Source organism: Perissodus microlepis, chromosome 7 (assembly GCF_051167445.1).
Source record: "Perissodus microlepis isolate ML-2025 ecotype Zambia chromosome 7, ASM5116744v1, whole genome shotgun sequence".
NCBI classification, from domain to species: domain Eukaryota; kingdom Metazoa; phylum Chordata; class Actinopteri; order Cichliformes; family Cichlidae; genus Perissodus; species Perissodus microlepis.
Window position 1 is genome coordinate 42637524 of NC_140467.1, and position 23191 is coordinate 42660714.

General features: G+C 40.4%; 2 protein-coding genes across 2 annotated transcripts in view; both read left to right on the forward strand.

The window, feature by feature from the left end:
• pdlim5b (PDZ and LIM domain 5b) overlaps positions 1 to 16181 on the forward strand; it is a 36795-nt gene extending 20614 nt beyond the window's left edge. Inside the window, exons 4-13 of the mRNA XM_084935220.1 lie at positions 4344 to 4380; positions 4702 to 5219; positions 7421 to 7575; positions 9949 to 9976; positions 12476 to 12639; positions 13884 to 14064; positions 14250 to 14430; positions 14748 to 14868; positions 14951 to 15066; positions 15180 to 16181. Of these exons, the coding sequence (XP_084791346.1) occupies positions 4344 to 4380; positions 4702 to 5219; positions 7421 to 7575; positions 9949 to 9976; positions 12476 to 12639; positions 13884 to 14064; positions 14250 to 14430; positions 14748 to 14868; positions 14951 to 15066; positions 15180 to 15269 (1591 nt within the window). The 3' untranslated portion in view covers positions 15270 to 16181. The remainder of the gene's footprint in view (positions 1 to 4343; positions 4381 to 4701; positions 5220 to 7420; positions 7576 to 9948; positions 9977 to 12475; positions 12640 to 13883; positions 14065 to 14249; positions 14431 to 14747; positions 14869 to 14950; positions 15067 to 15179) is intronic.
• A 117-nt stretch (positions 16182 to 16298) lies between these two features.
• The window catches only part of bmpr1bb (bone morphogenetic protein receptor, type IBb), a 56954-nt gene continuing 50061 nt past the window's right edge, over positions 16299 to 23191 (forward strand). Inside the window, exons 1-3 of the mRNA XM_084935221.1 lie at positions 16299 to 16743; positions 19575 to 19636; positions 20283 to 20352. The gene's annotated coding sequence lies outside the window, so the exon portion shown is untranslated. The remainder of the gene's footprint in view (positions 16744 to 19574; positions 19637 to 20282; positions 20353 to 23191) is intronic.

Here is a 23191-nt window from a genome sequence, read left to right on the forward strand (position 1 = left end):
CAGAACAATCCAATGCAGTCCAAAGCCCTCACTTACTGCTGGCTTAGTCAGATGTGGTGTGGTGGTTGGAAGAAACGTAAGAAAGGATGAGGGTTTATTAAATTGCTTGGACACTGCTTTCAAAAAATACATTAACTAGAATCTGTTTATTCTGTTGTGGGTTCAGTGATTCATCCTTAAGGAAAATTCATTTTCCAGCATAAATCAACCTGGTCTGGATGTGACTTGGGTTTGCTGAATATAATCAAACTGAAATCTGAATATCTTGTTATGATGCTGTAGCTCACTTTTTTTTACATATTGCAATTTTCTTGCCAAGACAAGCGCACGCGATCAGTGAGTATCACTTTCACGTGTGGAGGAGCTGTAATATTCAGAGTGATGCACATGCGAATGGTATGAATGTCCTCTATCAATCTAACACACGTGATAGTTGATACGGACAAGAGCGCAGGGTTCTGGCTCGGCAAATATACACACACCGGACGTGCAGAGACAGGAGATTACTATGTTAGTTAGTATCCAGGCAACTGACTAGTTACATGCTGATAAGCTTTACCTCAGTGAGCAGCATGTGTGTGTCACCTATTTAAACCTCCGTCCCCACTCTTGAACTGTCTGTTGTGACATTCACTATTTCCTCTTCAGAGATGCGCATTCATATTGAAATATGAAGGGGGAGGGCGCATGGACAGACAGGAAAAGCATTGTGCCAAACACATGCCGAGTTTTGCCATTGACCGGATAGGCTGGCTGCATAAAAACACAAATACAAAAAAATGTTTTTTCCACCACATCCCCTAATGTCTCATATCTGTTGAACTTAGTTGTTTTCTTTCCCTTTTTGTTTTTGTTCATCTTCTTTCTTCCATGTCTGAGAAAACACATTGTGATTTCCACATCAGCTACAAAGTTCCAACAGTTTTGCACAAGTTAAACATAACAGGGCAGACTTCGTTCAGCAGAGGTTTTGGAATAATGTAACCTTTTGTATGCATGAATTATACTCAGCCCTATCTTCCCATGTGTCATATCTGAGCTTTAATCAGACAGATGTTTCTATAGATTCTTTCCAACATCAGAAAATGCGTGTGAAACGCGTATGGGGAAAATTAACGGCCACTCCTATGTGAGCAGTTTTTCCTCTCCATCAAAAAGTGGATATGCGGGTCTGCAGGCTGGTAAGGCACATGTCTGTGTCGAGAAAGCTGTGTCTATTAGTCTCTCCATCATTCAGTCAAATGCCATATGCCAGACTGTTTCTCTTGGCCCTCAAAGAGACGCAGGCAGAGTGGAAATACGTCACATTGCTTTGCCCTCAGGCTGATTCCTCCTGTTGCCTCCTCATTCTCGTGTGTGTGTGTGTGTGTGTGTGTGTGTGTGTGTGTGTGTGTGTGTGACAGAGTGGGCACACTGAGAACTCTATGTTGATGAAAACCATGCTCGGCTTTTTTTCTTTTTTTCCTCTGAAGAAATCTTTTTGGTGTCTAATTTAGAAGTCAACCAGATGTAATATTTATTATTCATCATTTCATTTGGTGCATAATCTAGAATCTAGAATTTTGTGCACATAACACGTAAATCTTTGCCTGTGACACACGATTAGACAAATACTAAAGGTGGAACTATGTCTTCATGAGTATATACAGTAATACAAGTAGTGGTGCTTTGATACAGAAGGAAAACAGTCCAGTAATCTTATATAATATATAAAATAATAGTTAGTTTCCATAAATTACAATGAGAGAATACTTCTCAACAGAAACCAGCTTCATAATGAAAAGTAGAACAACACAGATAGTTGTCACAACACCCTTGACACTCTTAGGTCTGAATATCTAGTTAAACTGAGCTTAACCAACACATACAGCTGGACTTTGAACCTTAAATACACACTTGTGGGCCCGTTGTGTTACGCAGTGTTTGTCTCTTTGTCGTAGGAGAACAAAAGCAGGTCCAGCTAGGATAGCAGAGGGGCTGAGCGGAGCAGATGTTCACGGGACCACCCTGTCAAGTGTTTGTTCAGTTTGCTCTGGGAAAAGGCTGACAGAGTGAATCCGCCCAGCTGCCCCAGTCTGCGACACTGATATCGGATACATGCTGCCTCATTTTAGGCTGGTTTCTGTTTTTCATGGACTGTGCTGTTTGATCTTTAGACCTTTTGCTGTTTTCCTTGGCACAGTGTGGTGTTTCCTTCATAAGCAACTATAGCCTAATGGTGCAATGGAATAGTACACTGGAAAATAAGCATACTGTATATTAACTGTTAAGTGGAAAACCGTCAATGCAAGTAAGGGCACAGATGACATCAACATCTGGTTGAAGGGTGGGTCTCTTTAATAACCTGGTTTTGGCTCAGTTATTGCACTTCAGCACAGTCAGAAAGGAAATGCGTGAATTTGTTGACTGTTTTCCTTATAAGGGATGGCAGCGAAAGGAAGCGAGCCAGAGGACATACCGTAGCTCCTGGTCCGGAACCAGCCTTGCTGACTCACTGTCTGTCTTTTTTTGTTTTATCTTAATGAGGCATAAGAGGCACATTGTCTTCATGTTCAGACCAAATATAGGACACATTGTTAACGAATGCCTCTGTCTGTATTTGAATCTTAAGAGATCACTAAGCGTGTTTTGTGCTTGTCATTATTTATATATGCTGTTACAGTGGTGGTGGCTCAAGGTAAATGTAGCCAAGCATCAAATTATGAAATTAAGAAGAAGGATATGTACAAGTAATCACTTTAGACTGCTCTAAGCGTCTTTGTATGATGTCAGTGAGAGCATATATCCCTCATATGATGATCGCAGCCGTACACAAGCCAATCACAAGAAAGTAATAGAAAGATGCATAAAACAGTTTCATTCAGACAGAGAATGAGCTGAAGGGCTGCAGCAAGGCTCAGCATAAGATCAGTAAAGACTATTGTGAATTGTAAAACATGCAAAGTTATTGAAGTAGACTCTAAAAATGTATATGCGTAAAGAAAAGAGCTTAGTAGGGTCCACTTTTAAAAGCCTTAAATTTACCTAACAAGGGCTTACAATTGGTTAGTTTTGTTTGACTCTAAGAACTGTGCTGGTTATGATGTTTGTACATACATGATGCAGATTTCAATGTTTTCCTAAACATCTTGAGAAAAACAGATTACTCTCTTCTCCCACAGCAGCTAAAATTATGGCAGCTGCTTTTGTCATAAGTACAAATCAAATCTATCCCACACTTCAACACCAGGCTGCACAAGAAAACATGCTTTAAATTACAGTGAGTTCACACATACTGCAGGTTGTGCTTGTTGCACCACTTACACATGATATATATATTTGATGTTAATCACTGTGTTGAATATTTCCTCCTCCAGGCTGCTATTTCTTTGCATCTATTTGAATACATAAAAAGTATGTTTAGGTGCCAAAGACATTATATTATCACACATTGTGATTATTGTCATTAATACCTTTACTCTGAATTGGTGCAAGGTGATCTTTGTTTTTAAAGAATATAGTTTGGGTTTTGAAGAGTTTACAGCTTGGGCAGTACAAAACTTTTTTTAAATGAAATTTTCCATGCAGCCATTAAGTTTCTACATTTAGGCCTGTATAAAATTCTGTGTAAGCCTTTGTTTAATTAAATTCCCCATGTTATGGTTTATTTGTTTCTCTGCATTAAATCTATTCAGCAGGTACACTGTAACTGCAAACTGTTCTCAAACCGTGTGCTGAAACATGACGTAATCTGATGTGCACTTCCCTAGAAATGTAACAACACACCACATCAACACAGTCTGTTACAGGTATAAATGTTTGCAGGTTGCACTTGCGTAGGCTGCATAATAGGCTCTACGTAGAGAAACTCTAAATTGGGGTTTAGCAGTAGCGGTCATATTCATGCTTGTAAATCGTGCTATTTTTAGTGAACTTTATGGTTGAGAGTTGTACATGAGATGTCTATACCGGATGTGCATTTTGCATTAAATTGAAGCATGTGGATAAAGTGCATATGTCTGTCCTCTGAAGTGATTCTCTTTTCCCACCGTGCCCTTTGTTGAAATTGATATTGATTATGCTTTTACACCTTCTCCAGAAATTCTTAGGAAATCCTCTCTAATCCTGAGAACAGGTATGAGAACAGGGCCTTTGGAAAAAGACAGAGACGTGAAATATAAGACCGGTGTTTGGCAGCTCATAATGAAACCTATTAATTGTCCACAAGCGAATTAAGCCCCGACTTGAACCATGTTTGTCTATTATACATTTAGCAGGTCTAGTGAAACTAAGTCAATTGCAAAATGATGCTGAAAAGATGTTTAATGAGCACTGATTAAATAGTCTTCTTTCTGTCTTTTCAGGCCCTCTGCTGCCCCTTCTAAAGATGGAGTACCCAAGGTATGAAGGAAAATATTTGCTATAAAAAATAGATTGGCTTAAGCTATTTTCATCTCTATTTATTTATGAAATAGTATAGGTTTACATGCAAGTAAGCATCCTCGCTGTGCCCTTCTGAGATTATGTTGAACCACAGTTTTGGTTTGGCATGTGCAATGGCCCAGAGCACCATTTTAAACCTATATGGCACAAACAAAGTGTGTGAAAACAGTTTATTTACATGTTGTGCTGTGCTGTTGGGAATGCTGTTTTAGAGTACACGCATGGGATGTTTTGTTGTGAACTTGTTTGTGCATGTTGTTTGTCTTCACTTTCATGCAGGATGAACCTCAAGAAATCATTAAGCCCGTTCCAATCACTCACCCTTCCCCAAGCACCACATACACCAAGCCAATAAGTCAGGCCACTCCTGCATACAACAAGACCGCTCGTCCATTTGGCGGCGGCAGCAGTGGGGCTTCCTCCTCACTGGCTGCTCCTAAAGTCGCTTCTATACCCTCTGAGTCATCTGCTTTTACACCAGCTGCCCCTTCCCAACTGCCGCAACCTCCGTTTCCGCTGAGGTCGAGCCAAGCTGCCACAGACTCGGCTCCAGCCAGTTCAGTTCCCAAACCCAGCCCTGGTCGCTCCACCTTCACATCCTCATCCACCTCTTCCTCCTCATCCAACTCCTCCTCTCCTGCCAGAATGACAACCACCTCCTCCCATCCTAACGTCCCACAGCCCTCTGTCTATAACACACCTATTAACCTTTACTCCAATGCCAATGCTTGTGAGGTGGCTGTCGGACAGAGGCGAGGTCTTTTGGAGAGCCAGGGAGTGTCAGAGCATGTTAATGGGTATGTACCATTTATCAATCTAAAAGGAACTAAAGGTGGAAACTATTATTTACAAATATAAACACAATATGTGCTTCAGTAAACCACAGACATCGTAGCGTCTCAAATTTCCTAAAATATTGCCTTGAATGAATATGAAATATCCTAATCTGATTTTCCGCTCTTACCTCACTGGCAGTGGGAGCTCGTTTACACTTTACAGCTGTCGAACAGATACTCTACCTAAACTGCAGTACTTGCATCAACATTTGTTTTTAATTAGCTTAAATCCTTGCAGCTATGTACTTCTAAAGACCACAGAGGAAGCAGTTTGGCTGGATTGGTCTTCATCAGCAGGTTTTTGGATCAGTAGCCGGGCTACAGTAGCCTGATCTAGGTTTACCACTCATTATTTTTTTTCTGTCAAGTGAAAATATGTCATAGCGATGTGATTTATGTTATCAGAGTGCATACATTGGTGAATTTATTTTTAAGGATATAAACTATGGAAAATAACAGACATTGAGCGCCATGATACTGAAGTACAAAATCCTTTACATGTAAAACTGCTTTCTTTACCATCTCGTCAGTCTTTTCTTTGCCTGCAATCTTGGACTGTTGGCCTCTAGAAGGGGTGTGTGTGTGTGTGTGTGTGTGTGTGTGTGTGTGTGTGTGTGTGTGTGTGTGTGTGTGTGTGTGTGTGTGTGTGTGTGTGTGTGTTAACCTGCATGTCTTCTTGTTGTGGTTTCTGTGGTTTCCTCAATGCACATTCTCTCAGAAGGGTGTTTTGAACTATACTTGTTCTTTCCGACTGGTCTATTTATGTTCCTTATGGGCTTAATTATTTTCCATTTACCCTTTCTTTACCCACAGGAGGAAGAAGAGACAGATACCAAGTTAGTGCAGTGAATGATAAAGTAGCTTTCTAACCATGTGGAATGTGATTATAGCCTTTACATCTCTCTACTTTATGATTACCGAAGGCATGCTGCTTGCACCTCTTTGACCTAATCCTCACAAACCTTATGTTTCTATTCATTAAATTACCATACTTGCTTATTTCAAGGTCCAAGGAACTGTGAAACCCTGTAAATAACCAATCTCTGATTCTAGCCCCCACACGACACCCAGCAGGAGGTCACTTCATACTGTTAATTATTATTTTTTTAGTAGCATCAGGCTCTGTGCTGGTTAATACTGTGTTTACACCCAGTGAAGTCTGGCCTGTCATCACACTGGGCCTCTTAAGTCACTCAGCTCTGCATCTGTCTGGCTCCATCTGCTACTGTGTTTATTCAAGGCCAATCAAATCACAGCCAGTGTATTGTGTTTTGGTTGAGAATAGCCTGTTTTGTGCGCTTTTTGATCGCACCGTGTCTCCTCTCTCTTGAAACAAACACATAGTGGAGCAGCTTGCATAAACTTGGGCTTTTGACATTCAATCGACCCAAAGCTTAGACCAGTACTCGAACACTACACTTATTGTATTCCAGAGTGCGGTAAAATTAGTTTGGGTGGAAAAGACGAGCCCTTAATTCGAGAGCACATCACTCCCATCTTGTGGTGAATTGTGGTCATTGTCGTTTCTCAGTCACTCCCTGCTGTTAACATGCAGCCCGTGTGTTGAATTAAACTGTTTTTGGCTTCTCTTAACTCATGTCATCAAGCATTAGACATTAAGCAGAGTTTTTAAGGACGTTTCATAGATTTTATTCACTGGCTGACTTTTACTCCAATAGTGAAATGTAGAAAAATCTGGGCAGTGTCACATATAAGCAGAATAATGTCATACTATATATTTGGAGCTCTATGAGGCTTTAACTTTCAGATCATTTCTGTCCTTGTTCCTTTTCTCCTCTGTACATTCTCATTGCTCGCCTGCAGAACTTCACCTCCAGCTAGACCTCGGAGGTAAAAATCGAATAGCTTTTAGGTCACAGTGTGAAACCTGCATCTACAAGCTGCACCTTCTATTGATACTGACTCAGTACTGAGCTTTTTGCACATGTGTGCTCAGCGTGTGTGTTGGGTGCCGTGATGGCAAGAGTGTTACACCTCAAGTGTGCATTTAAAATGGTTTGACTGTGTTAAATATTTGAACTTGTACTAAATTCATTATTTGTGTTATGTCGGGCAGTGATTATCCTCCTCGATGCATGTTTAAAGCACAAAAGTTTACCACGTCCTTAATAGGATTTCTTCTTATTTGTTTAATTATAAAGGAAAGCCGCTGTGCAGCCTGAGAATCATTCATCCCCACTAAGTGATGCCAGCAAGAAGCGTCTGATTGAGGACACCGAGGACTGGCACCCACGGACAGGCACCTCCCAGTCACGCTCCTTCCGTATCCTGGCCCAGATGACTGGCACTGAGAACGGTGTGTACAAAATAAAATGCTGAAACTAGCCGGACATTATTTCAGGAACCAGGAAATACTGTAAGGATCAGTTCAGTGTTAAATTCCAGTTTCTAAACCACTGCTTGTAATTGCAATTTAATTAACTGTATTATATTTACAGGGAGTGCAGAATTATTAGGCAAATGAGTATTTTGTCCACATCATCCTCTTCATGCATGTTGTCTTACTCCAAGCTGTATAGGCTCGAAAGCCTACTACCAATTAAGCATATTAGGTGATGTGCATCTCTGTAATGAGAAGGGGTGTGGTCTAATGACATCAACACCCTATATCAGGTGTGCATAATTATTAGGCAACGTCCTTTCCTTTGGCAAAATGGGTCAAAAGAAGGACTTGACAGGCTCAGAAAAGTCAAAAATAGTGAGATATCTTGCAGAGGGATGCAGCAGCCTCAAAACTGCAAAGCTTCTGAAGCGTGATCATCGAACAATCAAGCGTTTCATTCAAAATAGTCAACAGGGTCGCAAGAAGCGTGTGGAAAAACCAAGGCGCAAAATAACTGCCCATGAACTGAGAAAAGTCAAGCGTGCAGTTGCCAAGATGCCACTTGCCACCAGTTTGGCCATATTTCAGAGCTGCAACATCACTGGAGTGCCCAAAAGCACAAGGTGTGCAATACTCAGAGACATGGCCAAAGTAAGAAAGGCTGAAAGACGACCACCACTGAACAAGACACACAAGCTGAAACGTCAAGACTGGGCCAAGAAATATCTCAAGACTGATTTTTCTAAGGTTTTATGGACTGATGAAATGAGAGTGAGTCTTGATGGGCCAGATGGATGGACCCGTGGCTGGATTGGTAAAGGGCAGAGAGCTCCAGTCCGACTCAGACGCCAGCAAGGTGGAGGTGGAGTACTGGTTTGGGCTGGTATCATCAAAGATGAGCTTGTGGGGCCTTTTCGGGTTGAGGATGGAGTCAAGCTCAACTCCCAGTCCTACTGCCAGTTTCTGGAAGACACCTTCTTCAAGCAGTGATACAGGAAGAAGTCTGCATCCTTCAAGAAAAACATGATTTTCATGCAGGACAATGCTCCATCACACGCGTCCAAGTACTCCACAGCGTGGCTGGCAAGAAAGGGTATAAAAGAAGAAAAACTAATGACATGGCCTCCTTGTTCACCTGATCTGAACCCCATTGAGAACCTGTGGTCCATCATCAAATGTGAGATTTACAAGGAGGGAAAACAGTACACCTCTCTGAACAGTGTCTGGGAGGCTGTGGTTGCTGCTGCACGCAATGTTGATGGTGAACAGATCAAAACACTGACAGAATCCATGGATGGCAGGCTTTTGAGTGTCCTTGCAAAGAAAGGTGGCTATATTGGTCACTGATTTGTTTTTGTTTTGTTTTTGAATGTCAGAAATGTATATTTGTGAATGTGGAGATGTTATATTGGTTTCACTGGTAAAAATAAATAATTGAAATGGGTATATATTTGTTTTTTGTTAAGTTGCCTAATAATTATGCACAGTAATAGTCACCTGCACACACAGATATCCCCCTAAAATAGCTAAAACTAAAAACAAACTAAAAACTACTTCCAAAAACATTCAGCTTTGATATTAATGAGTTTTTTGGGTTCATTGAGGACATGGTTGATGTTCAATAATAAAATTATTCCTCAAAAATACAACTTGCCTAATAATTCTGCACTCCCTGTATATTATATAGTATATTTCTACTTTCTTTAAAGCTAACTTCTAGTATAATATTTCAAATAACAGCATTTTTATACTCGGACTTCTATTGCTGGTGTAGATTATAGTGATTTTGCAGCTTCCTCAAATAATAGAAAAAAGCTTTCATCACCATATGATTGATTTATTATTTCATATTACAGTTTTGACTGTAAGTGACATTTGATGTTACATGAGCAGGCTGTGGTTTGGGCTTTTCCTCCAGCTCTAAGGGTAGTGCGTGCAAGTGTTTGTGGATCAGTTCAGATGCATGATGACATTTACAGTGGCTCACTTCAGTGAAGTAAGATCAGATGTCTTTTCCCTCCAATTTTGTCAGGCACACTTACCAGACTGGTGTGAAACACATGTGATTTGTTGTGTGTGGTGTGTCTTCAGCTGAGCAACTGGAGAATAGTTCAGGAAGTCTAATCACAAAATGAACCTAAAATACGTTCGAGTAGAGGTAAAGCTACAACCTGTAGAAAGCTGACCGTAAAACCTTTTCTGGCCTTGCCTTCCTTCAGAAGCTGATAAGCTTTATGTCCACAGCCCCTAAATTATAAAAGCATGTGTCTTCATATATGTTCACTGACTATTTAATCCACATTCAGATTCATTTTCATTGGTGTTTTTGGTTATTTTCTGTTGCAGAACAAACCCCAGACAACAGTGGAAAGAAGTAAGTATTGTAATCTTATTTGGTGTATGTTTGAGGGTTTCCCCCCCCTCTGTCTGGCTTCATTTTTCTCACTGTCTGGGTGTCTGCGTTTTGAGTACTTTTGCAGAAAGAAATGCATCTGCTTTGGCAGTTGTACTGTTATAAGAAGTTCTTGATCACAGAGGTTTTGGATTCAGAATTGGCCCTCAGAATAATTGTATAAGCATACGGACGAGCCTGTGCTTTAAAGTAAAGCACTGATTTCCTGACCTTAACGCTCGAATTATTCTTAATTTGGAGAAGCCAGTTTCAAAGCCCTCGGGGGGGAAGATGGGTGAGTGGAGACAGCCACTGGCTTAGCGTAGGCCGTGATTTCTACGGCTTTTCTCATGTTGAAGTTGAGTTAATCCGCAGTAAACACAGTCTGCCCGCTGTACCAGAACCCCAACCAACCAGTGTGTCATTCACTCTGCGCGTTGTGGGTTGTTAAATGGTACGTGGGTAAAAGCAGCTCTGCCAAGAAGAGATTCTTGCTTTCCTTCTGTTAGTGACATTTAATTCATAGAACTTCTCTTAAGGGAGAAGTGACTATTACACATCTGCTTTGTTTAATAAATAAAAGTTTATAAAGAGTAGGTTTTCTATACTTCCTTAATTCATGCCTTTGCTTCCTTGCTTGCATGTGTTATCTTTACTTAACTTACTTAACCTTTCAACCTTTCCCTGTTCTCTTCTTTTCTTTAATCCTTTCTCGCGGGGCAAATCAGATTGAACAAGTTGGACCCAGAAGTTATAGGACACAAGTACAACAAGCTGAGAGACTGGCATCATGGCGTTTCAGCACGAGTGCTAAATGTGTAGTAGAAAAGGGTTTGTTTTGCTTAATGCTTTTTTTAATTTTGATTTTTGATTAAATTTACATCGTCGGCCTTTGCGCAGCAGCATAGTTGCACCCATCATTTGGCAAACTCTTTTAAAATGTCCAATTATAAAGTAACACTAAAACAAACTATGTTGCAAAAATAGTTTTAAAGTATATTTTTTCTGGTGACATGTAATTTAAATATGTAAATGATTCATGCATGGAAGCACATGTGTTTGACTGAAAATGAAGCACAACACGATTCTGTAGTGTATAGTATGTGTTTCTGTAGTGAGTTGTTCATATCTGAGCCTCCACTCTTAATCTTATTCCTTATTCTGAGCATTTTCTGTCTTTTTCTTGTATTTTGTACACTAACCAAAGTGATATTTGTCCACCTTGTATGATTTTACCCCAATAAACTTCTTTCTGTATTGCTCTTGATCTTTTTCCACTCTTTTCTTCTTTTATTCTTCTGTGATGGAAAAAGTCACTTTGCCAGTAAGAAATTTCCAGTTTTTGAATGTGTGTGATGTGAAAGAATTTTCTGTACATGAAGAATTTAAATTAAAATTTCCAGTCATGTAATAAAAACTCCACAATTCTGCACCTTGTAGGGCATTAGTTTAAGCACAGTCCCACCAAAGCATTTCAGTTAGGTTGAGGTCTGACTTTGATGGGGCCATTAAAGCACTCGGGTTCTTTTCTTTTTCAGACATTAGACATTCGGACTTGTGATCATTCAGTTAGCTTTAGCTGTTGGACATATGGCCTCACATTTGACTCTAAAATACTTTGGTATTCAGAGGAATGCAAACAAACCTATTTCTGCTAACACAAATGCTAAATGCTCCAAACCAGTAAAATGACAAAACTTATGCTGCTCACACTCTGATCAGTTAATCAGTTGGAAGTAGCTACGCAGCCTCTTAATTCCTATGGAAGCAGTAAGAATTTACTTTGTTTTCCACAGAACTGTATTGCATTACATTATTCAAAATAGCATCCAGTTTGAAACGATTAACTATTCTTCATGATGCTTGTCACTAGAAGAACTTTTTGGTGTACTTTTACTTGGATTGTTTTTTATATGAGTTACTGGTCAAACAGTAACACATTACAGACAGCATAAGACAGAGAAAACACATTGGAATATGATCAAAACTACAAATAAACATAAAACCTCAAGTCTGATGTAACACATAGCCATAGTTGTTTGATAAGATTCAATGTGATCTGGTTGAAAAATAATCCAGATGTACAAATTGTTAACCTGTTGGAGCAAAGCTGGTCTGCCGATTGATCGCTAACTGGGATCCCTTGCCGTCTGTCACTGTCTCTCCAACGGTTGCAAGTTTTCTTACATCAAGGGAGACGTGGTTAAAATGGTTCCGTACAGACATTCATTTTCAGTTCAAAGAAGACGGTTGATTATGCAAATGTGAGCCAGTGACTCATCATACTGCTAGTCATTAAAGCTTAAGGTGAAAACATGGTTCAGGTCTAACTATAGGTTAGGGACAAACAAGTAGTAGTTATGGGTTTATACTGCATCAAAAAGTCAATGTAGTGTCCTCTGAAGTCATGGAGAAATTACTGTGCACACATGCGTGTGTGTGTGTGTTGCTGAATTATGACATATGTATATCTGTTTTTAGTGAGTCTGTTGAGAAAACCAATCCCACTGTGCACACCTCACCTGCAGCGAAAACATACTCCAAACCTGCAGTGGCACCCACAAATGGCAAGGTTGTCCCTGCTTCCTCATTTAAAAGTCCTGCAGCCCAGAACAAAGCCCCCTATCAGCCTGGAGCTCCATCAGGTAGAGTAACATCCTGTACAGAAATCCTCCCCTTTTCTCTTCCTACTTCTGTTGTTTGCAGCCACTTACAGTTCTGCTTCTGCCTTGAACATAGATCACGTGATGTAGTTGTTGCTTCTAGCCTACAGATGGCAGCACCCATTCATCTTACCTGACACCAAGCTATTTAAGATTATGCGCTCCATAAAAGCCAGTTATTCAGTTAATGTGCTTAGATTATTGGCTTTTCCTAAGATCCCCTTAGCCAAATAGATTGTGAAAGTGAGGTTTTATAGGTTTTATTCTTTAAAAGCTGCTCTTTAAATACAGAAAACCCTGGCATGAAAACTTTAGGAAGTAAAGCAAATTTTCTTTTTGTTGAAAGGAATCAGCCTGTGATCATTATTATCAATCCAGCTGTATGATAAAAGCATGCTGTCGCACATGAACAGATGCACTGTGCATCCAAAAGTATTTCCCTGGAAGCCTTTAAAAACATCTGCTGAAAGGTGCCTCAGAGAGAGAGAGAGAGAGAGAGCAGGAGGCGACACAGTGAGGTCTTTGTTGACTGTTATTTATCAGATTAACAAGTGCCTGAGTTCAAGTAAACAAGCACATATCTGTGAAAGGGGACTGAGTATGTGGAATGTGCCATGCATCATTCAGATTTACAGTGTTTATAGGTTTAATTTATCATTTTCACAATTTAAATTGCAGCACATCATCATCACATCAGAATCATTTTTTCATTGTTTGGATTAAAAGCTTTTCTATGCCTGTTGTCTAAAGCTGTGAGGAGGGCAGAGATAAAATCACAGCCACAAAAACAGACTGAGGTGAAAGAGCTGCTGCCTAAAAGGCAAATAGCATTTGCTACATGAGAAAATATTTTCCCCAGCTTTAAAAGTCTCAGTGTCCTTTGTGTTTAAAGACCTAAAAATTGCTTCCAGTAAGAATCAGTTTCTGTTAAAAACCGTTCTGTTTTTCCAGGTGTCTTGGAATTTGTTTGCCTCAGTAGGAAAATCACAGTTGGGTGGCTCTGTCCAAGCCTGATCTGTCATGGTTCAGGCACTGAAGTCATTAAATAATTCCCATTCCTCATCCGACCACACACCCCCCTAATCTCTTCTTTTCTGTTAACTGCATCTAGTAACTACTAGTTGTTTGTTCATTTTCATTTTGAAACATAAACCAGGACTTTATCTTTTTTTTTTTTTTTTTTTTTTTTTCTTCAGTCGTCTGACCCAAAGCTTTTTCTCATTTAGGTTTTCCTAAGGGTGGAGCACTTCCTTCATTTGGCAAAATCACCAATCCTGCTCCAAAAGGACCAGACCGCCCCACCCCGCGGCCACATCCTGAGGACCTCAACTCTCTGGTACAGCGTGCTGAGCACATCCCAGCTGGTACGCGCACCCCAATGTGCTGCAAGTGCAACAATATCATCAGGTACGTCAGAAAAACTGCATTCGGCAAAGAAGCTTTGGAACAGTAAAGCATTCTTCATCAGCTACATTTACATTTAAATAAGTCTAAAGGTCTGTACAGCCTACAGCTTATTATGCAGAATGTTTATGTAAAACTCCTCAAGTGGTGCTTTGCTTATGTTTATGATCTGTGCTCAATCCCACCAGGGGACCATTCCTTGTGGCCATGGGTATGGCATGGCACCCTGAGGAGTTCAACTGCGCTCACTGCCGCTCCTCCCTGGCAGACCATGGATTTGTGGAGGAGGGGAACAAGGTGTACTGTGTGCAGTGCTATGAGCAGTTCTTTGCTCCCACCTGCGCCCGCTGCCAACAGAAGATTCTGGGGGTAGGTTAAAGTGTCTTTGTCCACTAGAAACTCATATTACCCTCCACTCTATTCCAGGAAATGAAGCAAACACTGATCAAATCCACTGTGTGTTGACATATATTCAAAAAAGAGCTGTAATATGATTGTAGCACATATACATATGTAAGCTGTAGCTAACTTTCCTTAATATTGTTAACTGTGTACAATCATGTGTTTATAGCAGGAGCTGCTGTCCATCTGCTAACACTGAAATAGTCACTTTATTTGAATTCATTTTGTCGTGATAAATACAAAAATGATTCAAAAGTGTTTAATTTGATATATTTTCTCCACAGGAGATCATGAATGCCCTGAAACAGACCTGGCACGTGTCCTGTTTCGTCTGCTCGGCCTGCCACCTCCCAATCAGAGGCAACACGTTTCACATGGAGGACGGACAGCCATACTGTGAAAAAGGTTAAACGATGTTTTGTAAAGAAAATAAAGACAATGTCTCGTTCAAATAGACTAACATTTGGTCAATTTGCTGTTCACTCAGACTACTACAACCTGTTTGGGACCAACTGTCATGGCTGCGACTTCCCCATTGAGGCAGGGGACAAGTTCTTGGAGGCTCTAGGATTCACCTGGCACGACACCTGTTTTGTGTGCGCGGTATGTTCAGGAGAGGAATTCTCTGTGCAACAAGAGCTGGAAATCCACATAAGTAAATACTGGCAATGTCGCATTAAGTAAACGAACTATATTATGTTTGTTTCTCTCTACAGGTGTGCTCTACTAACCTGGAGGGTCAGGCATTCTTCTCCAAGAAAGACAAACCTTTGTGCAAGAAACACGCCCACACCGTCAACATCTGAGCTGACCTTCTGTGAATATACATAAGAGAGAGAGGGGGCATCAGTTTGCAGCAAGTTATATTTCAAGCAAATGTTAAATATGTTCTTGATTTAAACAAAAATAAATAAACTGGATTACTGGCATTCTTTAATAATAATAATATTTGGTCAGAGATTCCACTGTAAGCTTCATTCTGTACTCTAGTATTGGTATTAGCTGTTATCATTAGTTATGTCACATAACTTTTAATAGAATATGCAAGAGTAAATTCAGTGCACTGTTGACTTCTTTGTCAGTTCCATATCTACACCGATGCATTTTTAATACCCGTGTGGTGGTGGTGTGTTGAAGATGAGAAAAAATTAGTTTACAGGGTTTAAAAATTAAGCTTATTTAACTTTAAATAATAATAAAAACAAAGTATATTTTAGACAGGGATCACTCAGTCTGGCAAAACAATGGGAAATATTATTAATGGTAATTTTTAGTAAAATCTTTAAATGATGTGCTGTTTAGTTATCACAATGAAATGAAAACACCAGGCAGTAACCTATTAAAATGTGCAATTTATATATTGTGCGTGCATTTTATTATTGATGCATCCAGGAGTATTTTGAAAAGACATCCTAATGTCAAGTGAATAAAGTGGGGACATCCAGCTGTTTCTGTTCATGTTGTAAAGTCTATACTTCAGTAGTTAAATGTTTGAATGAGCATCCTTCCAGTGGTATTGAACCAGCTCCTGGCATTAAAACGCATTTTGTTTTTCCTATTTTGTGCTAAACCATTCAATCACAGTTTTGTGGGATTTTCAGGTTACCAAAAAACAATTTTAAAATATATTTTCAAAAGTGGAGTTCTGCTGTCAGGTTTTGGTTTGTTTGTTTTGCACACTTTCTATGCATTCATTGAAATAAAACAGTCCAACGTTGGCTGCCATGCATCATTTCAAAACCATGTTATTCTATTCTTTTGCACCGGACACTAGATCAAAACTGTTGTTGTTTATGCTCTGTTTGTGAGACGTTAGATGGACGGAAAGCATTGAGACGAGTGTGTGATGTATCACTGCTTGATATGTGTCTGCTATAACTATTATTATGAGGGGAAGCTTAAGAGGCAGGCAGACGGGCACCATGCACTTAAACTTCAGTAAGAAATTTAAGTAGCTTACAAATGTCTATATAAGAATTATTCTGTCTTGTCTTGTAATTGCTATAGGCTATAAAGTGTGAGAGATTCAGGAATAACTGAAAACATATTGCGTGATATTAAAATAACTGCACCCTGCAGGAGCTCAGGTTATTGCCATTCTCCAAGACGTCAGAGGTGGGAGCTGTGGGACACGAGATTTAAGCAACCTCCAAAAACTATCGGTAGCCTACACTTGGAAAACTCCAGACGTAGAGGCACATGGGCACAAATAAAAGAGACCAGAGTAGATCTGAAATCAGGACCGGCTGGGATTTTATTGTGCAGCTTTAAGAAGAGACGGTAAGTATACTTTTGTTGTCTGTGGGAGCGCAGTTTCAGCTGCACTGGGAAATACTCGTGCGGTGGATGTCCAGACTTTCGTCAGTGAAACCCGGAGGGGTCCGTGATTTCTTTTCCGTGCTGCTGTTCAAATTAATTCAGCCGAAGTGCTTATTTGGCTCCCTACGAGGGGGGTTATTTAGTGGCAGCAGCTGCGGGCGACCTGCGCGACGCCGGACAGCGTTATTGGTGGAGTCTGTGACGGTGCTGATGATGCTTAAATTGATCCCGGCGGTACATCTTTGATGCCTGATCAGATGGACAATGGCCTCGGAGTTGCGTTATGATAAGAGACAGCTGTTTTAATCCACTGAGTAAAGTTGTTATCAAGGTCTCCCCTGTTAAATGTAAAAATGTAAATGTTTGTTTGTTTGCTTGTTTTAATCAATTTTAAATCATGCTTTTTATTTGTTTTTGTTTCTAATGTCTCTGTAAAGCACTTTGAATCACCTTGTTGTTGAATTGTGCTATACAAATAAACTTGCCTTGCCTAAATTCGACAATTTGGCCAATTTTGCGATAGATATTCAAAGTAGTTTTCATTGCATTGATTATGACGGTCATCTTCATCACCAGATAAGGTTAGCCCAGTAGTTCACTTGTAATATATTATTGGTGCTTAATCTGACTTATTAAACTGATTACATATCAAAATCAAATTGGGTCAACTCCATCAGCTGATAAAGATCATATGATATAATCAAAGTCTATGTAATCATGTATTCACTGTGATTGATTTGATTTGCCACTGTTGTACTTATTGGTCAGCTGGGATGTAGATAATGCAGGGGGAATAAAATTTTACACTGCCTCTATGACTAGAGGTAGATTGAAGGTATTAACAGTTCAATGCAATTTTACTTATATGCCACGAAATCACAACGACAGTTGCCTCAAGGTGCTTGATATTGTAATGTAAAGACCCTACAATCAGATAACCAGCTATGAGCAAGCACTTGGCGACAGTGGGAAGAAAAAACTCCCTTTCAACAGGAAGAAACCTGGCAGAACTAGGCTCAGGGAGGGGTGTCCATCTGTAGCTGAGGGGAGGAAGACAGGACAAATGACGAGCTGTGGAAGAGAGTCAGAGATAAATAATCACTAATGATTAAATGCAGAGTGGTGTATAAAGACCTAATGAGTGAAGAAGAAATACTCATGGGAATCCCCCAGAAGCCTAGACCTATTGCAGCATAACTAAAGGATGATTCAGGGGCACTTGATCCAGCCCTAACTATAAGCTTTATTAAAAAGGAAAGTTTTAAGCCTAGCCTTGAAAGTAGAGTAATGAGAGTGGCTGTCTCCTGAATCCAAACTAAGAGCTGGTTCCAGAGAAAAGGGCCCTGAAACCTGAAGGCTGTGCCTCCCATTCTAATTTTAAATATACCATGAACCACAATTAAGCCAGCAAATCTGAGAGTGAAGTACAAAAACCATTAAAAGGTGCCCCAAAGAACCATTTCTTGATGGTTCTTTGTGGCACCAAAAAAGGTTCTTCTATGGCATCAGTCTAAAGAACCACTTTTGGTTCCAGTTGGCACCTTTATTTTTCTGAGTGTATGGTACCATGAGGTCTTTAAGACAAGATGGGGCCTGATTATTCAGGAGCTTGTATGTGGGGGACTGTTCTCTCTGTGAGAGTTCAGTGGCATAGGGTTGATGGAAATACTTGACCACTGAACGGATGACACAAAGTAAACTGTCTATGACATCGTCTCATGTTTACACGACTATCTCTGAGCCCGGTGGGAGCAATACACCTCATTCAGGCCTGTGGTGTAGTCTTGGAACACATCAGCAGCCCCTCTAACTCTCTACAAGACAGAGAGGCTCTTTGAGGCACAACAGAGTGAGTGTTTATTGGTAATATTAAACTCACAGAGAGTGATCAAACCACCGCCCACCACCCGGTTCTTGCCCTGGCTCTGCCCCTGGCAGGAGTCACGCCTGTCCTTAGGCATGATGGCATGTCAAGTGAGGGTGGCTGGCAAGGCAGCCCTTTGTGGTCTACCGCAGACTCCTGCTACAAGTGTTTCAGTGTGGTGGACTCTCTGGCACTGATGACTAACAGTGTGTGTATATTCTACTTGTTAGGCCTGTTATGCAGCAGCATGAGGGCTGCCCTGTCTGTGAAAAATGTCAGATGGAGTTCCCACAGAGCTCTGTACGGACTGCAGTGTTGACTAATTAAGTGTTGAGTAATTAACCAGTAGATTTCTTCATCTGGTTGATTGAAACCTTCACGGGTGGAAATGTGTAGCAATGATGAGGAATCACAAGTGATGGATATGTGGCTTTAGACAAATCAGAATTTTAAATCAAATAGCATCATATTTACGTGTGTGGTGCACATAAATGCACAAACACTCCTAATCACTGTGGTTAGATACTGGCCTATGTCTGGATTTGTCCACAGGGCTAAACTTAGCAAGCTGCGACCTTTCACCTCAAGTTTCCTCCCTTATAATTACAGGAAGCAAGGACAGCCAATCCAGGCAGAGATCACTGCCGCATATTAACAAGCTCAATAGGAGCAGTATTTGAGGACCGCACAGGTAATGACCGAATATGTGGGAGTAGGGAGAAGTTTTTACCCATAGAGTTTTGTCAGGGCTGCAGAAGAAAAGCAATAATGAAGACTTTAGCTCATCACCTCACACTCATGTAACATGAGCACAGAGACAAATGGAGTATATCGAGATACAAACTTTCAGAGATCCAGTTACAGACAGGCTTTGCTCAATGCCTTTTCCAGCTGCCAGGACTTTATATGTTTTCATCATTTCTTTTAGCTTCTTCTCCTCTGTGTGCACTCCCTGAAGGAAGAGCATCTCACATCAAGAATTTTCCACAGGTATGGCTTTTCCATCTGCCATTCATTCACTCATATTTTGTCCGCTATTGTCTGTCATCCCATCCTAAAATCTCCATACTAAGCTTCTCTTTGAAACAGGAGCAGTATTTAACATAGGTGGCACCTGGGAAGCTTTTCTCTCAGAAATCTTATCCTGCCTTAGTTAAATTCTTTCTTTTAAATGATAAGTTTCTGTCGTCATTACCATTTGTAGATTTTTCCTATTACTCCTCTCTGGATATAATTAACCTGGAAGCACAGGTTACATGTTCCAATCTGAAATAGTCGATCTTGTTTCAGTTAGCTTAGATTCCCCTGGGACTTTGACAATTAATGCTAATTCACAAACACATAAGTACAAATGACCCACTCATCGTTTTATGTAGGGTTGCTGATGAAAGACTAATGAAGATGATGGAAGGTTGCCTCTAAGTTCATCGTATTACTGGAGAAAAATAGGATTGTGTTAAAAAAAAAAGAGGATAAGTGGAAGATGATTGAAGATCAAAGAGCAGAAAGGATAAGGGTACCTTGCGTGATTGGGTTAATGCAAAAGTGGGGAAATGACCTGAGTTTGAAATTTAGTCTGCAGTTTTATGACAGACATATGAGCTTCTTCCAATAATTCCACTTTTATTTCTTCCAGAGAAGGACAAGTGCTGAAGCTCTGGCTGGGCACGGTGACAGGATGCTTTCTGATGCCCTGGGTTTGGATGGTGAGTCAAACTCTCATGCACTCTCTATCCATGTGCCTGAGAACATTTCTTATAAATGGAATGACATAGTATCTGTTTATATGCACATGACTGACTGTAAAACCGAGCTCTTTTGTTAAATGGGAACTCACAAATGTAAAGTTGAGTGGTCTCACTTGAAGCTCCACACCGATAATATTGTGAAGAAAATGTAATCCAAAACTAAAAGCTGTATTGATCACGATAGGCTGTTTTCCTGGAGTTAGAGGTAGTATTTGACAGAGCTCATCCTGTGTGTGTGTGTGCGTGTGCGTGCGTGTGTGTGCGTGTGTGTGTGTGCAGTTAGCCCCCAAAGTGGCAGGCTAATTGACTTTCTGCTCGGCCTGTTGATAGGCTATGTAAAATAAACCGCTCTGACTATAATAGAATCCTGTTTTCTCCACTCAAGTTTTGGGTCAGGCTCAGACTCCCTCTACTGACCTGACTAACTGAAATGAAGAAGATCAACATCTGATATAGTGTAGTAAATTTTAGACACTCTCAGAAACACACCTGAGTAAATTACTAGAGCACTGTATTTATGAATGTACCTTCTCATAAAAATAAGACAAACAAAAAAAAAGAAAGAAATTTAATTATGGTAATATTAAAACGATGCTGAAACAAGGAAATAGACACAGAAATCCAAAAATGCAAAATGTCAGTATAAATCAATACCAGAAGAATTCATCAAATCCAATTCAAACAAGGGCAATATGATAGTGTAAGTCATGTTATTTTCACCCTTTGATTCTGTCTTTGTGTCTTTGTGTAACCTGCTGTAGCCACAGCTGTAGTCTGAGTTCTTTGGCAGTTGTTTGTCTGTATCACAACTGTGAAAGACAGTCACGAAACCTTATAGGTGGTTAGTAAAAATGAAGGTTTGAAGATAGCCATGGTCTGACTGATGTCTCATCAGGACCCCTTTTCCACATTCCTTTTAACTGTGAAGTACAATTTTTACCTCCCAGTATGATTTATCTTTATCCGGTTTACATTCAGCAGCCGCTTTGTTAGGTACACCTGTTCAACTGCTCGTTAATAGATAACAGTTTGTTCTCTAGTCAGTGCATTTAGGCACTGTGTGTGTGCCTACATGCACTGAGCTGCAGGTCAAGGCAACCTGCGAGCTGAGCATCAGAATGGGGAAGAAAGGTGATTTAAGCGAGTTTGACCATGCATGGCTGTTAGTGCCAGACTGGCTGGTCTAAGTGTTTCAGAAACTGCAGATCTAGTGGGATTTTCCCATCACTAGGGTTTACAGAGAATGTTCCACAAAAAAGAAAATAGTGAGTGTCAGTTCTCTGTGCAAAAGTACCTTGTTCATGGAACAGGTAAGAGGAGAATGTTCAAATTGGAGCAAGCTGATAGGATAGCAAGAGTTGTAATAACCACTCGTTACAACCAAGGTTTGCAGAAGATCATCTCTGAATGCACAAAACATCAAACCTTTAAGCAGATGGGCTACAGCAGCAGAAACCACTCTGGGTGTCACTCACTGAGGTGGTGCCCTCAGTACCAACTGATAACAATATAAAACCCACAATTTACTTGAGCAGATGCTGACCATGCCCATCCTTTTATTACCACAGTGTACTCATCTTCTGATGGATGCTCCCAGCAGGATAATGTGCCATGTCATCAAGCTCAAATCATCTCAAACTGGTTTCTTGAACACGACAATGACTTCACTGTACTCAAATCTCTCCATCGTCACCAGATCTCAATCTAATAGAGCGCCTTTTAGATGGAACAGGAGATTCACGTCTTGCACGTGCAACTAACAAATCTGCAGCAACTGTGTGATTCTGTCATGTCAATATGGAGCAAAATCTCTGATGAATGTTTCCAGCAACATCTTGAATCTATGATGCAAAGAACTTTGGCAGTTCTCAAGACAAAAGGGAGGTGTACCTAATAAAGTGTCCGGTGAGTGTATAAAAACATGTAATACTCTTTCAGGATGGATGCGGTCTGAGAGCTCAGTGGCGTTATGGAAGGTCATCTTGTGATTGATACTTCTACATATTTTCCTGCATAAAAAATATTTCAGCCTACTTGCATAGTGCATTTCAGCAATATAAACATATAGTAGCTCATGGATACATTTTTATATCTTTGCATCTTGGTTTCAGCCCTGAGTTGGCTTGTTGCATCGTTTAATTAGCATTCCTTTTACATTAAGCAACATTGAGCGTGCCACTGCAAGACCCGTCATACACAGCAAAATATGCTGATGCAGCTCCAAACCTGGAGTCCTTGTTTCAAGTGGTGTTCAGTCAGGGAGCTGAACCTGTGCAAGACTGTGAAAAGTGGACTTCCTGCATGTAGAGAGGTCAATAATAGCCTGTATATGTGGGAAAGGATTGCTTGAACTCCTTCTGCGACAGTGACCTGCTGTCCGGAAAGAAAAGCGTCCTGAAGCCAAACACCAGTTTGAGTTGGAGAGTAACTCACACCCATAAAGAATGTCAAGAATCTGTGTGTTAAAGTTCACAATGTATCACCATTTGCTGCTGGATCCTGGCAAATAAAAGACAGCTGTGTGAGTCTGCATGGGTGGAAAAAAAGATGATACTAAAACAAAAAAAATTACAGTTATGCAAATATTTTCTCCATTTTTGTGTGTATATGGTTCACATGTAAGTTCACACAGCTGATATGACACTGTCAGCACTTTCACTCACACATACAAGTCTGACACGCTGGCAGCTCGACAGCCTATAATTACACCCTAACTTACTGGTTTATTAAGAAAATACAGGTCAGCCGAGACCACCCAGAAACACAGTACGAGTCACCTGTTTCCACCGTGAGGGAA